We start from the raw sequence: 14,394 nt of genomic DNA, 5'->3' as shown, positions 1-14,394 counted from the left end.
CCCCAAGGGACCCCCAGTCACCCAAGAGCAGGCGCGCCTCGCCCCGAGATTGGTAAGGGCGGAGAGAACCAGCTGGACTTGGCCCAGAGAAGTGCTCAGGAGGTACAGCAGGCGCGAGCATCCCTACCTGGCCCCTTGGGGTGTTTTCTAACCACGACAAAGGGGCTTAGCCATGGAAGTGGCCCCGGAGGAGAAAGGACAGGTACCTGTTTCCTAAAGCAGCTTCAGGTACAAGACAGGGGCTTAGCCATGGAACTGGCCCCGGAGGAAAAGGGATAGGTGCCTGATTCCTAAAGCAGCTTCAGGTACAAGACAGGGGCTTAGCCATGGAAGTGGCCCGGGAGGAGAAAGGACAGGTACCTGTTTCCTAAAGCAGCTTCAGGTACAAGACAGGGGCTTAGCCATGGAACTGGCCCCGGAGGAGAAAGGACAGGTACCTGTTTCCTAAAGTAGCTTCAGTAATAAGAAAGGGGCTTAGCCATGGAACTGGCCCTGTAGGAAAAAGGATAGGTGCCTGATTCCTAAAGCAGCTTCAGGTACAAGACAGGGGCTTAGCCATGAAGTGGCCCCAGAGGAGAAAGATATGGATATCTGTTTCCTAAAGCACCTCCAGGTACATATCAATGGTTTAGGGCCAAGATAAAAAGAGGAAGGTGAGGGAAATTCCTGATGATTTTACCAATGTGAAAATGCCACAGATTTGGCTAGTTCTATCTTTTCTTTCATGTAATCAATTGAGAATTCTATAAAGAAAGGGAATGACATCAAGGAAAATCATTGGCCTAGAAGAAAAGAGCCCGTAGGCGTTTAGGTGTTATATATGTGGAGCCAGAAAGCTCTGGAGCATCAGGGAGACTCCAACTTAAGGCAACAGCATGGGTAAATATGGGCTTCAGGAGGCAAAGAGTGGTGTCTGGGCACACACCCCTAAGGCAGGCCTCGCACATCTAGGGGTGATGCAGGGCGGTTGGAAAGTTTCATGTGAAACTGGGGTTGAACTGGGTTTCCGAGTGTATTGCCTGATGCCTTATTATCTGTTCTGTCAGTGTTTTTCAGGAAGATCTTCGTCTTGCAGCTGGTAGGGCTGGTGCTAACCTACAATTTCATTGACTGTGACTTTGAGAAGATTAGACGGAAGTATCAGGAAGTCATTTACCAAGCCCTGGAGAAATACATGGATGGGGTAAGTGAATAAACATTTTTTAAAGATTATATTTATTCATGATAGACGGAGGGAGAGAGAGAGAGAGAGAGAGGCAGAGACACAGGCCGAGGGAGAGGCAGGCTCCACACTGGGAGTCTGATGCGGGACTCATCCTGGGACTCCAGGATCATGCCCTGGGCCAAAGGCAGGCTCTAAACTGCTGAGCCACCCAGGGATCCCTGAATAAACATTTTTTAAAAAACAAATGTGTTTCATCAAAAGAACGGGTGTACACAAATATAAACTACAATTTAATTTTTAAGGAAAGAAAAATAATCTGGAAAAAGATCGCGGCCCGGCATTTTGTCAAAAATTTTTTTACAAGTGACACTTAAATATATTGGCCTCTCAAAGGACGACCTAGAAATCGGTGCACATGAGGTGTGCAGATATTGATGAGGAGCAATAGTGACAGATAACACATATCCAGGTGTGTTTTCTCTGCCCCAGCGCTGCTCCCCCAGGTGCAGGAGAGAGAAGACCGTGGGTGAGGGCCAGAGAGAAAAGGAAGGGTAAAAAGAGAGGGAATTCTTGTGAGCCAAGCCCTGGCCAGGCAGGGATCGCAGCCCTGGGTTTCTAGTGTTCCAGAAGCCTCGGAATGCCGTTATGGGATGGGGTGCGTTTCAGAGTTTTAATAGACAGCAGCGATCATTTCCCCTGATTACTGGTTCTGGATGGGGCACGCAGGTGCGAATGCACAGGTGGCCACGAGGCAGAAGGCGGGGCCCTGGGAGCGCGGCCTCCCGGCTCCCTGCTGCAGTCGGACGGCGGCCAGCGTGCCCGGGGCGCTGGGGAGGGCGCTGTGGGGCCGGGCGTCCCGGGCCCTTCCCACGGCCACGCACGGAGGCACCCGCGACGCCGGGAGCCGCGGGCGGGCGCGGGCGGCGGCCTCGCCAGGGACCCGGCGCCTGACCCGCGTGTCGCTCACGCTTCTCCTTCCTGCAGACCAGGAGCACGGAGTTCAGCCACCCCGTGTACTGCGCGGACCCGGTGAGCGGGCGGGCGGCACCGGCGGCGGGGGCGGGGGCATCCGCGGGGGCACCGGCGGGGCGGGCCGCGGGGCGGTGCCGGCCTGGCCCCGAGACCTGCCGCGGTCGGGGAGGGCGGGCGGAGCGGGCGCCGCGGGCGGGGAGCGGGGAGGGGCGCGGAGCAGGGGGGAGCGGGGAGGGGCGCGGAGCAGGGAGGGAGCGGGGGGAGCGAGGAGGGGCGCGGAGCAGGAGGGGAGCGGGGAGCGGGCGGGCACCAGGGGCCAGGCCCGGAGCCGGGAGGGAGCGGGGAGGGGCGCCAAGGGGCGGGGCCGGGGGAGCGGGGAGCGGGCGGGCACCAGGGGCCAGGCGCGGAGCAGGGAGGGAGCGGGGAGGGGCGCCCAGGGGCGGGGCCGGGGGAGCGGGCGCGGAGCAGGGGGCGCTCCTGCGGCGAGAGCGCGGTCTGGGCGCCGCCGGTGGGCTGCGGCGGGGAGCGGGGAGCGGGGAGCGGGGAGCGGGGAGCGGGAACCGGGAACGGGCGCGGAGCGAGCCCCGCGCCTGCTCCCGCCGCGCCGCCCAAGGACCGGCCCCCTGCCGCTCCGGCCGTGCCCCCCGCGGCCCCCCACTGGTCTCCCGCCGACCGTCGCTCTTTGCCCCCGCCGGTCCCCGCCCCGCCCCGCCCCCCGCAGCCCGACTGCCTGGCCAGGATCGAGCGGCTCACCCTGCACCGCATCCGCGGCTGCGCGTCGGGCGCCCGGGAGGCCTTCGCCGAGGGGACGGTCGCCGCGCTCGCCGCCGAGTGCCCGGGCTACGCCGCAGCGCCGGTAAGCCGCGGGCCGCGGGTCACGCTGGGGCCTGGGCCGGGGCCGTAGGAGCCCAAAGGCCCCCTGCAGGAGCAGGCCAGCGGGCGACAGCTGGCAACCAGCCCCTCGCTTGTTTCGGGGCTTCCGAGTCTTTGGGCAGAATTAGAATTCTGAACCTCGGGCAGCGTCTCAGGCTGTCCTCAGCGAGCCGCCTACATCTTGGCCGCCCGAGCCGGAGAGGGTGATCGTCCAAAATGCTGCCTCCCAAGGACCCAACCTTGCACGGGCCCCTAATGCCATCCTTATCCGCTACACACCTCGAGCGGCATTGCTTGGGTTTATCACCGATAATGCGTGCTGCTTTCTTACAATGCTAGATGATACATCAAGTCTCTACCCACACCTGCTTACTTGCTGGTACGGCTGGCTCTTTGCACAATGGATTTTTGCACACGCAGTTACCTGCCTCTGAATGGATGTGTAGCTTTAACTAGAAATAGTAGTGCGGAGTTAGGAGCAGGAAGTCTGCAGAAGGTCTGGCCTGACTTTGAATCCTAGCCCCAAAACTTTTTTTTTTTTTTAAGATTTGATTTATTCATGAGAGACACGGAGAGAGGCAGAGACACAGGCAGAGGGAGAAGCAGGCTCCCTAGGGTCTCCATCCCGGATCCCACTCCGAGCCAAAGGCAGACACTCAACCGCTGAGCCACACCCAGGCATCCCTGGCCCCCAAACTTCTAACTTGACATCTTCAATTTAGAAGATGTTCAATTCAATGTCAATTGAACATTGACATGTTCAATTTCATCTGCAAGACCGAGCAGGAGGCCCTAAATGCCACAAGAGAAACTCCTTTGGGTCTAGTGAAGGCTGGTTGGTACTCATTAATTTCCAAAGTACAAGGTGGGGAAACAGATGGCAGTTTAAGTCCATTAACCCCATTTTACTAGGGTCATATTAGCAAGTCCCATATAGTGTTTATGTGGATTCAATGAGTAAATAGACGTAAAAGTACCTAAGGTAGTGCCTGGCAACATAACAAGTATTCGGTAAATATTTCCATAGGCAAGTAAAATAGGTCATTTATCTCTCTGATGACAAATTTTAAAAAGACAAAAGAGAGACATGAGGATATGCATGATTACTGCCTATTAACGGGTGACTTTTCTCAGTCACTATTTTAGGGATTGAAGATTGAGCCATATGGCCCATCTGGATAGGGCTTGAGTTAAGCACTCAATACCCGACAGCCATATAAAAAAGCCTGTTTGGATCAATGCCTTCTATCAGAGATCCTGACAAATCTACAAATGGCCATAGTAGCATTAGTCTATGAAAGAAGAGTATAGAAGACAGTCTAGATCAGGTTCTGGACAGCATGTGATAAAGAGAAAGTCTCAGTAATTTATTTCAGCCCTCTCCTGAGCGCAAAGGGAGAGCCTAAGACCAATAATACTTAGGACTCGGCACATTTTAGATTATAAGATTTTTGTTTAGTAACCTGATGAATTTGATTGCTCTGAACACTGTGTTTCTAGAAGGCCTACTCTGTTGCTACCCAAGAGTAATTCAGCTGAAGGAATAGGTAGGAAGATTATCACAATCTTTTCTCTTTTTTTTAAGTTTAGACTCCACCTTAGTCTTGGGCACATGTGGGTGGTAGGCGATGGGAGGGACAGAAAGCAGGAGCACTTGGGATCCAAATTATAGTCTACTGAATTATATCCATGAAGAGGTGTATACACCCTGTTCGGCAAGAACTTACGATCTTGTCAGGGAGATCATGAAACCATTAACTGAGTCATTTATTTAGCCAATCAGTAAATATTCAATGCTTCCCATGTAAAAGACATGCTCAGCACTAACAGGGAATATCCATGATGCAATAGTTAAAAACAGCACGTAAGTGAGAGCCCCGTTAAGTGAAACACACTCTGAAGCACCAGAAGAGTTTCCAAAAGAAAATTCTGAGCAATTAGCAGAGGCCTTGTAACAGAGGTGGAACTTGGCCCTGAAATGAGGCAGATGGGTGGAGAGATGGCAGGGCTTCCTCTGGAGAAAGCACACTGGAGGGATCCCTGGGTGGCGCAGTGGTTTAGCGCCTGCCTTTGGCCCAGGGCGCGATCCTGGAGACCCGGGATCGAATCCCACGTCAGGCTCCCGGTGCATGGAGCCTGCTTCTCCCTCTGCCTGTGTCTCTGCCTCTCTCTCTCTCTCTCTCTGTGACTATCATAAATAAATAAAAATTAAAAAAAAAAAAAAAAAAAAAAAAAAAAAGAAAGCACACTGGAGCAGCGGGGGAGCAGGTGTTCAGGGGACATGCTGAGAGATTGATTTGCATAAAGAAGACCCTGCCATTCAAGGGCTTGTTAAAGGTAGTTACAGTCCTGATGATTGATTCTCCTATTCCACAGATAAATAATACCCAGGCAAAGAAGAAAAGAAAAAAAAGAGGAGTCACAACAAATAAATGCCGGGAACAAGTCGCACACTTAATAGGGCTGTGGCGTCGTTTCAGTCGCATTTCATAGAAACAAAATACACCTTCCTTAAGGCTATATTTCACAGCAACAGAATAAATCATCTTTTATTAGGTAGATGTAATGTTAACTCTAACTGTGACACCTAAAAGACCACCGATGTTTATTTTTTCATTGCGGTAGGGTTTCTTAACTTATTTTTGTAAGCTTTTATTGTTTGATGTACACATATAAGGCAGGGGAAATACTATCCCTCAAATGGAGGGGGAGACTCTTATAGGGGTGATGCCTGGGGCACTGTGTGTAGTAATTTTCGGCTGCAACTGCAAAAGCCTTTACTTCAAGGGAAGAACCTAAATGTGTAGTAGGAGGGGAAAGGAGAAGGTCAAGGAAGGAAAAGCTTGTAGACCTCTGTTTATAAAGGCAGGTGCTGCTTCTACATGTACTGATGCTTCTCGTGTTCTCATTCCAAAAGTATACAAAAGAAGAAAATAAAAGCAAAAGGGGTGCACAAAAAAGTTGTATGTTATAATGAAGCAATTTGTAAGAATTTCCAAGCAAAATATTGTGGGCATATTGTAAATCAAGTTCTAAAAATTATCTGACAAGAGTGATATGCAAGTAGATCCTGAAGAAGTGCCTTTGTTAAAGCTAAAATATATATATTTTTAAATTTATGGAATATATTTTTAACTTATTTGTAAGCACTTTTTTAAAATGTACATATTACTTTGTAATTGACACTACATATTTCTTAATAAAACAGTTCTCAAATTAGCTTCTTACAAATGGTCTTTTTGATGTAGTTTGTAGACAGTCTCACACCATTTTCTGAGGGGCATCACTTCTCTTCAGTTCTTTTTTTTGTGGTCTAGCTTTAATTTTTATTTGTTCTAATTAAAAATGTTCTTTATGGAGGTATAATTGACATATAATATTATATCAGTTTCAAGTATAAGCACAGTGAATCTGTATTTGTGTGTACTGCAAAATGATCGCCACACTAAGTCTGGTCACTGTCTGCCAACGTACAGTTAGGGACTTTTTTCTTGCGGTGATTTTTTTTTCTTCAGTTCTTTGCAGCCCCCTGGCTACTCCCCTCTTGCTTTGTGGCTTGGTCCTGCCCTTCGGAGAGAATATTAGGGGATAGGTGGCTTCCAGATGCATCCCAGTGTCCTTTCTCCTAAGTTGTGCCTTTAGTCCTCTCTCCCCCTGTTTAATGTCCCCCACATCTAGAAGAGACAGTGGAGTCTAAGGTCAACAATGCTAAATGCTTTCTCCTATTCTGGAATGCCTGCTGCACCCTATCAATCACCTTCCAGGGGGAGGGGCCGCCCCAGCCCTGAGCCCAGGCCAAAATAGAGCAGAGAGCAGTAGTTATTTGTTGAATTTTTCCTCCGGGGGGGTTGGGGGGAGGGACTTGTCCCTGACCACTGCCGGGAGGGCTGATGCTCACAGAAGAGGAGAGGTTCAAGGTCCCTAAATCCATCTTAACCTGCCAACAGGTAAGAGGAAGCCTACTTACATTAGGTATCCATAATGCATTTACGGAGCACCTACTGTGTGCCATGCCTTCAGCCAAGTACCAGGGATACAAAAGTAGATAGAACACAGCTTTCACCCAGGGAAGCTGAGAGTGTTGCTCAATAGGCAGTTCCCTTGGCCCTGAGGGACTTTTCTTTGCCTTCTTTCCAAAGTCAAGTCCTTCAAAGAAAGACCGAGCAGGAGGCCCTAAATGCCACAAGAGAAACTCCTTTGGGTCTAGTGAAGGCTGGTTGGTACTCATTAATTTCCAAAGTACAAGGTGGGGAAACAGATGGCAGTTTAAGTCCATTAACCCCATTTTACTAGGGGTTAACTGACGAGATTTTAGTAACCCATGGAAAGAAATGCTTTCAGAATTTTTCTCAAGGTTTTTTCCAATCCCCTTATGAACAGAGAGGAATGAAGAACTGAGGATAGATGAGGCCGCTCAGAGTCATCCGATTGAATGCATTTTCTTTGAGTTTTCTGCTTTATCTTTAAAATCCTGGGTGATTTATATATTTTATTTTTCTATGTTTTAATATAAAAATAATCATTTACATTACTGTCAATAAAAGTAATGTGCAAGAAGACACGCCACATTAATCTACTAAGAGCTTTTCCAAATATAAAGTGTGGATTATATGTGTCTACTTTTTAATTATTTTTATGTGTCTACTTTTGAAATGCACTGAGGTTTCCCAGGTGGATTCATATACAGTCAGTTTTATTTCCGTGGTCAGTGGAAAGTAGGTTGCAAATTGTGGTTTAAGCATATACCTACTGGGGCTCCTTTGTTAATCAGGCTGTTGACATCATCTGGATCCTCATCTCATGAGCTGGAAACAAGCATGTCACAGCAATTGCAGGTGGCAGTTACTCTATGATCATCTTTCAGATGAAGCTGTGGATGGCAGAGAAATAAGATGGAAAGGACCTGAGGTTTCAGGTGTACAATTGAATGGGCAGATCAACCAAACTTGAAGTTCACCCTGTTTCTTCATTTGCCATTGTGGGAGCTAGCTGAGTAAAGGTTTTGTTTCCTCTTTGGTTTTGAACCTGTGTGGTTTATTGTTACTTCTTGCTGAAAGATGCAATTTATCCGAATGCGGACAACAGATAAGTGAGGCTTTGGTTTAAGGAATAATTTGAATTGAGGTGGGAGGTAGGAGGTGGTGAGTATCACGGAGGGGGGGAGGGGTGCGGGCAAAGCCTCCTCTGTGACCTGGGATGGGAGGGGTGGTATGAGACAAGTTTGCATATGAGAGGATACCTCTCTTTAGCATATTTCATCTTGCTTCCTCTAAACAAGTCTCTTTTTGCCTTGGAGAGCATAGCCAAGCTGCTACTTTTCCAGAATGTGCCCACTGGTGCACTGCTTTTGGGAACCTGTTCCTCCCCTTCTATTCTCCGTTCCACTATTGAAGCTTCTCCTGAAAAGGAGACGGTAAGGGATTTCAGATTGTGTTGAGGATGAATTTAGACTGTTTGGAGCAGATATCTTGGATAGGAAAATTGGTGGAGTCATTGGGAGTAAATAGATCACATGGATGTGGACTTTGAGGAAGACCTGGTGAAATCTTAGGAGTATGGCTCACACTTAATCTTGAAACAATATCTAATACATAGTGGATTCTCAATAAATATGCTGGGTAAATGAATACATGAATTAAATTGAAATTGAAAGTTAAATACCTGTTTCCCAAGAACAAACTGTTCCTTAAAGGCTGTCATGTATCAGAAATGGAATTGGCGGTGGCAGCAGCTATCAGATAGATGAGCTATCTGGTGTCTGCCACTTGCTTTCTCTCCCCACCCCATTACTTCTGTATGTATCTAAAAGATAAAAAGAAAAAAATTATCATATTACAAAATGAATCAATGTTGTTGCAGTCTGCCAGTATTCTCCACAGGCTTTTTTTTTCTTAACAACCCTCCTCTATAAACTTCAAAGGCAAAGTCAGTCGATAGAGGTCTCCCTGGCTTCCCTCGTCAAGAATCACTACTCCACCCACACCAGTGGCACAGACTTGGGCCACACTGTTGTGCTGCTGCAATACATACCTACGTTGAGCACATCTACATTAAATTGATAATTAGTGCCAGTGAATGAAAACTAATATTGCAAGAGAAATTTGGAATTATGAATAATGTTGCCTTAGTAGGTGATGATGCTTGCTCGTACTATGAGTCAGAACACAACATCACATTGTTAAAATAAAGTAGCATTTTATTTTCAACTGTTGAGAACATTCAACTGTTCTTAACCAGTTGGTATGAAAAAACGCCTACTGCAAAAGTATTTTCTCAGTTTTCCATAAATAGTGTTAATTTTAACATTCTTTTAGGGGCGCCTGGGTGGTTCAGTCATTTTGGTGTCTGATTTTGGCTCACGTCGTGACCTCAGGGTCAAAAGATGGAGCCCTGCATCAGGCTCCATGCTCAATGCAGTCTGCTTGAGATTCTCTCTCTCTCTCTCTCCCTCTCCCTCTCCCTCTCCCTCTCCGTCTACTTCTCCCCCAGGTCATGCTTGCTCATGCGCTCACACTCTCTCTCTCAAATACATACATACATACATACACACATACATAAAATCTTTTAAAAATATATGATTATTTTTACTAGAAAAAGAGAAATCATATTCAACTCTATTTCTGCAAGTTAAATTGACCTCTACAGCTCATCTCTGTGTTGCTAATGCTAACTAATAAAACCTCAGAGTCTATCCTTAAAATGCAACAATGCAGAATGCATTTTTTTAAAAGATTATTTATTTATTCATGAGAGACACAGAGAGAAAGGCAGAGACACAGGCAGAGGGAGAAGCAGGCCCCATGCAGGGAGCCCAAAGTGGGACTCGATCCTGGGACTCCAGGATCACACCCTGGGCCAAAGGCAGATGTTAAGCCACTGAGTCACCCAGGGATCCCCCAGAATGCTTTTTATATTACAGAAGGAAGCTTAGACAAAGATGAAGGAGCTCTCTCAACCCTGTACCCACAGAGGAGGAGAGATCATTCTTTGTCATTAAGTATTCCAAAGAATTTTATTTGAAAGAACATTGTATTATATATTTTTACAAGAATAATCTGATTTTCCTATGAAATATTTGGATGTAAGTAAATAATCATAAATTTTATCAATGTCTTTTTTTCCCTTGTTACTATCAATCTGGTTTTGGAAGTAGTTTTTGGTTGGAAAGCTCTTGTAAGATTGAAAATTTTAGAAATTGTTGTCAGGATCCCTGGGTGGCTCAGTGGTGGAGTGTCTACCTTCGGCTCAGGGCGTGATCCTGGAGTCCTGGGATCAAGTCCCACGTCGGGCTCCCTGCATGGAGCCTGCTTCTCCTTCTGCCTGTGTCTCTGCCTCTCTGTGTGTGTCTCTCATGAATAAATAAATACAATCTTAAAGAAAAAAAGAAGGGAAAGAGAGTGTGTATTTGTCCCAGAAAACGAGCACTGGAGGAAGTGATACTTGGAAGTTCAGAGAAAGGAGAGCTTCTTACGGACTGAAAAACTCATAGAAGCCTTTGTGGAGGAGGGAGAACTTGAGCTGGGTTTGGAATAAAAGGGAGACTCTTATCCAGAAGGAAGGGGTGAGGACGCTGCGCAGAGAACAGAGCCTAAGCCGCAGCCTGAATGAGGTAACGGGATGTGTCGAGTGTCCCAGGCACTGCCACTGCAGGATAAGCCACTCTGGAACACACACTGTGTCGTGTTATGGCTCCGGTGTGCAGAAAGAGGACAGCAGAGATGCTGTGCCAGCTGAGAGAGCAGAAATCTGGGGGTGGCTCAGCACGCCCCCCCCCCCCCCCCCCCCCGCCCTGAAACAGTCTAGAGGCATCCGAGCTGTTGCGCCTGGTAGTTAGCTCTGGTTGTGAGCTGCGACCACGGCTGGTGACAGGGCGTAGGACCTGTCCACGCTCTCCACAGGGTCTCTCCACGTGAGTTTGGGCTTTCTCTCTGCATGGAGGCTGGCTCTGACAGTGGGCACCGCCAGGGAGCAAGGTGGGAACGCAAGGGGTTTTTATGATCCGATCTTGAAAGTCACATGCTCACCATGCTTCATTATTCAAAGCAGTTAAAAAGATTCACCAGGCTCAAAGGGGAGGAGATAAAGATACCAAGACTGGATAGTAGTAGTGTCAAGATCACATTTTCGTAGGAGTGTAAGGATGGGCAATTGTGTTGCCATCACTTTTGGAATCTCAATCTGCTACAGCATGAAACTTCTTCTAAAGTCTCAAAGCTGGGAACAAGTAACTCTTCTCTCTCCCTGTCTAAGGAAACCTTGCAAGTCATTAATTGAGGACTTGCTTAAGAGATGGCCGGTGACTGTAACCAGATCATGACCCGAGAAAGACAGTTGTAATTAGAGGATTCTTTTAAAGAGAATTTGTAGATGTAGGGAGAGCTGTGGTTTCCCCAGCAATCCTTACCAAGAAGGGGGGACCTGCGTTGCCCAGTGCCTGCAATTCTTAAGCTAAATGATGTGCCCTCTCCAAAAAATTATAGAGATTAAGGGTATGGACAAGCAAGTGAGATTGATGATTTACTCCCGGTCTACTAGGCTGTAGAATTTTGTAGGCTCACCCCAAGCCTACCTAAATGAAACACAAGATGGTACTTGGAAGATCTTGTATTTTGAGGATGAGTCAGAGTACATTAAAAAAAAAAGTTCTCATTGGGAGAATTCTATGGGGGGAAAACTAGTCATAATGGACTACAATGCCTAGGATCTTGAGATAGATCAAGAGTTGGTCAAGATGCATGAGACAGAGGACACTTGACAGTCAAGAGAGTACTACCAAGAGTACCTCGTGAATATGATGTCTGCTTTACATTTTCCTTTTCCTGATCCAAGCGGAGCGGACTCAAAGTCGTGGGGGCAAGGAGAGTAGAAGAAGACGTTAGTAGGAGTGGGTCCAGCTCCTGTCATTTTGAAGTATGGTTCTCTAATTTTTCCTTTGGTTCTGTAAGCATTCTCAGCCCTTAACCCCACCTCATGGATGAGGCACAATCGTTTTGTTTTAAAGTTTTCTTGCTTCTCTATGCTTCTGACCCAGACATTTCTAACCAATACAGATATAAAGGATATTAGGAGGGTGGGGAGAATGTGGGGGTGAAACAAGAGAGTCTTAGGAAAATTAGTTTCTTATTTTTGAAATATTTGGATATATCTCTCCTGTAGCATGAGGTTGCTGTCAAGACGTGTCAACAAGGCAGCTGTCATCTGAAGCCTACAGGCTTGACGGGGGCTGAAGGATCTGGCCTCAGGGTGCTTCTATTCACATATCTAGCAAGGTGTCCTGGTGGGTGGCAGGAGGCTCTCAATGCCTTGCCACGCGGAACCCTCTGTGGGACTCCTTGAGTATCCTCCCAACACGGCTGTTGAGTTCCTTCAGAGCAACTGACCCAAAAGGGAGCAAGTCAACATCTTGAACCGTCTTCATCTGTTGTGCTCAAGATTGCGAATCTGAGACACCACCAAAGAGCCGACACCAATGCAAGTACACGAGGGTTTATTAACAAGCTCGAGCTTGGGTCCAAGTATACCCGACACAGCGGAGCAGGGACTTGGACCCCAAGGTAGGTTACAGCTGGGTTTTTATGGGCTGGTCTAGGGGGTTTTCAGGTGGAGGAATTTTTTTCATTCTGATATGGGGGAAAGGGTGGGGGAGTTTCTTAAGATCTGTTTTCCTTCCAACACAGGACTTTCTGTCTCTTCTTTCTGATATAGGACTCTCTGTCAAGGGCGTTCTGTGGTTTTTCCTGTAAAGTTCAGCTCTTATTCACAGGGGCCTGAGATGGCTGTACTTGTGCTAATGTTAAACTTGAGCTGGAATGGCCTTAATTTTCTCGGCCTCCACATACCTTCATTGTCTTTTACGACCCAGCCTGGTCACACAAACCAACCCTATTTTGTGTGAGAGGGAACGAGGGTGTTGAATACCAGGAGGTAAGAATCATGCAGGGCCATCTTGGAGGCTGGTGGTCGCCATCCATGGAGTCACCCTCAAAAAAAAAAGAAATGGTCTTTGTTATATACCCTACTCAGAAACCGTCCTATTGAACGTTTTTTAAAAAGCTGGAAATGATTACATAGCACAGCTGTAGACTTAATGTACCTAAATATTGTGAAGCCCTAGTGTGTTGAATCAAATAGGAAACGATCATTTGCCAACGGTCTACTATACACACATTTCCTTGTATTCTAACTGGGGGGCGTCTCTAAGCAAAGAGTGAGAGCTGGTCCTTTCTCCCACTGCACATTCACGCAGGTCACTGGCAGCTGAAGAGCAAGCAACTAAGGGAGCCCACTGATGGGCAGGGGCGACCTGGGGCCCTTGTTGACCCAGTTAACCCCTCAGCCCACCCTCCCCGTAAGAGCTCGCTGCTGTGCTGCATCATCTGTCGCTGTGCCCATGCTCCTGTACATCCCTATACTACTGGATTTTCCAGGATGGCTCTCATTTTTTAGACTTTTGCCTTCCTGTCCAGATGTAGGTTAAAGAACAGGAATGTGATTGTGGGACAGACCCCAGTTCAAACTGCTACACGGCCGTCAAGTAAGCGACCCTCCACAGGTTAGGTAATCGGGCACTTCGGGTTCCTTGTCTTTTTCTTTCTTCCTTTCTTTCTTTCTTCCTTTCTTTCTTTCTTCCTTTCTTCCTTTCTTTCCTTCCTTTCTTTCCTTCCTTTCTTTCCTTCCTTTCTTTCCTTCCTTCCTTTCCTTCCTTCCTTCCTTCCTTTCTTCCTTTCTTTTCTTTCTTTTCTTTCTTTCTTTCAAGATTTTATTTATTTATTCCCGAGACCCCCAGAGAGAGGCAGGGTCCCCGCGGGAGCCCGGCGCGGGGCTTGATCCCGCGACCCCGAGGGCGGAGGCTCCGCTGAGCGCCCGCGCCGGCCTCCGTCCCGGCTTTCTGCAGGTGTGACCAGGCCCCTAACGTGGCTGCACGTGTCGGCCCCCCCGCGACCGCCCTCTGCGGGCGCGACCCCTCCCATCGGCGGGGGCGGGGGCACAGCCCTGGGCCGTGGCGCGGAACCCAGGTCGCGCGGCCCTGGGCGCTCGGGGGAGCGGTTTGTCGGGCGCACGGGGCGCCGCCCCCGCGGAGGCCATTGGCCGGGGCCCCGGAAGTGCGGTGTGGCGCGCGAGGCGGGGTCGGGCCGCCGCTTCCGCCGGGCCGGGCGCGGAGGCCGCCATGGAGCGCGGCGCGGGCAGCGCGCTCTTCGCGGGGTTCCGGGCCTTGGGGCTCTTCAGCACCGACGTCGCGCACGTGCTGCGGTTCAGTGCGCTGAAGCGCCGCTTCTTCGTGACCACGTGCGTGGGCAAGAGCTTCCACACCTATGACGTGAGTGGCCTCCCGCGTCGCCCGCTGCCCGGGACCCCGCGCCCCCGCGCCCCCGCGCCGTCCAGGC

At 48.8% G+C, this 14,394-nt stretch overlaps 2 protein-coding genes across 2 annotated transcripts in view; both read left to right on the top strand.

Moving 5' to 3' along the window:
- The window catches only part of TSLP (thymic stromal lymphopoietin), a 64,972-nt gene extending 58,743 nt beyond the window's left edge, over nt 1–6,229 (top strand). Inside the window, exons 4-7 of the mRNA XM_077861197.1 lie at nt 1,012–1,183; nt 2,150–2,194; nt 2,859–2,993; nt 5,387–6,229. Of these exons, the coding sequence (XP_077717323.1) occupies nt 1,012–1,183; nt 2,150–2,194; nt 2,859–2,993; nt 5,387–5,503 (469 nt within the window). The 3' untranslated portion in view covers nt 5,504–6,229. The remainder of the gene's footprint in view (nt 1–1,011; nt 1,184–2,149; nt 2,195–2,858; nt 2,994–5,386) is intronic.
- A 7,769-nt stretch (nt 6,230–13,998) lies between these two features.
- The window catches only part of WDR36 (WD repeat domain 36), a 42,677-nt gene continuing 42,281 nt past the window's right edge, over nt 13,999–14,394 (top strand). The window contains exon 1 of the mRNA XM_077861622.1: nt 13,999–14,327. Coding sequence (XP_077717748.1) covers nt 14,178–14,327 — 150 coding nt within the window. The 5' untranslated portion in view covers nt 13,999–14,177. The remainder of the gene's footprint in view (nt 14,328–14,394) is intronic.

This window comes from Canis aureus, chromosome 2, assembly GCF_053574225.1.
Source record: "Canis aureus isolate CA01 chromosome 2, VMU_Caureus_v.1.0, whole genome shotgun sequence".
Lineage (NCBI taxonomy): Eukaryota > Metazoa > Chordata > Mammalia > Carnivora > Canidae > Canis > Canis aureus.
This window is presented reverse-complemented; position numbering and strand designations above follow the sequence as displayed.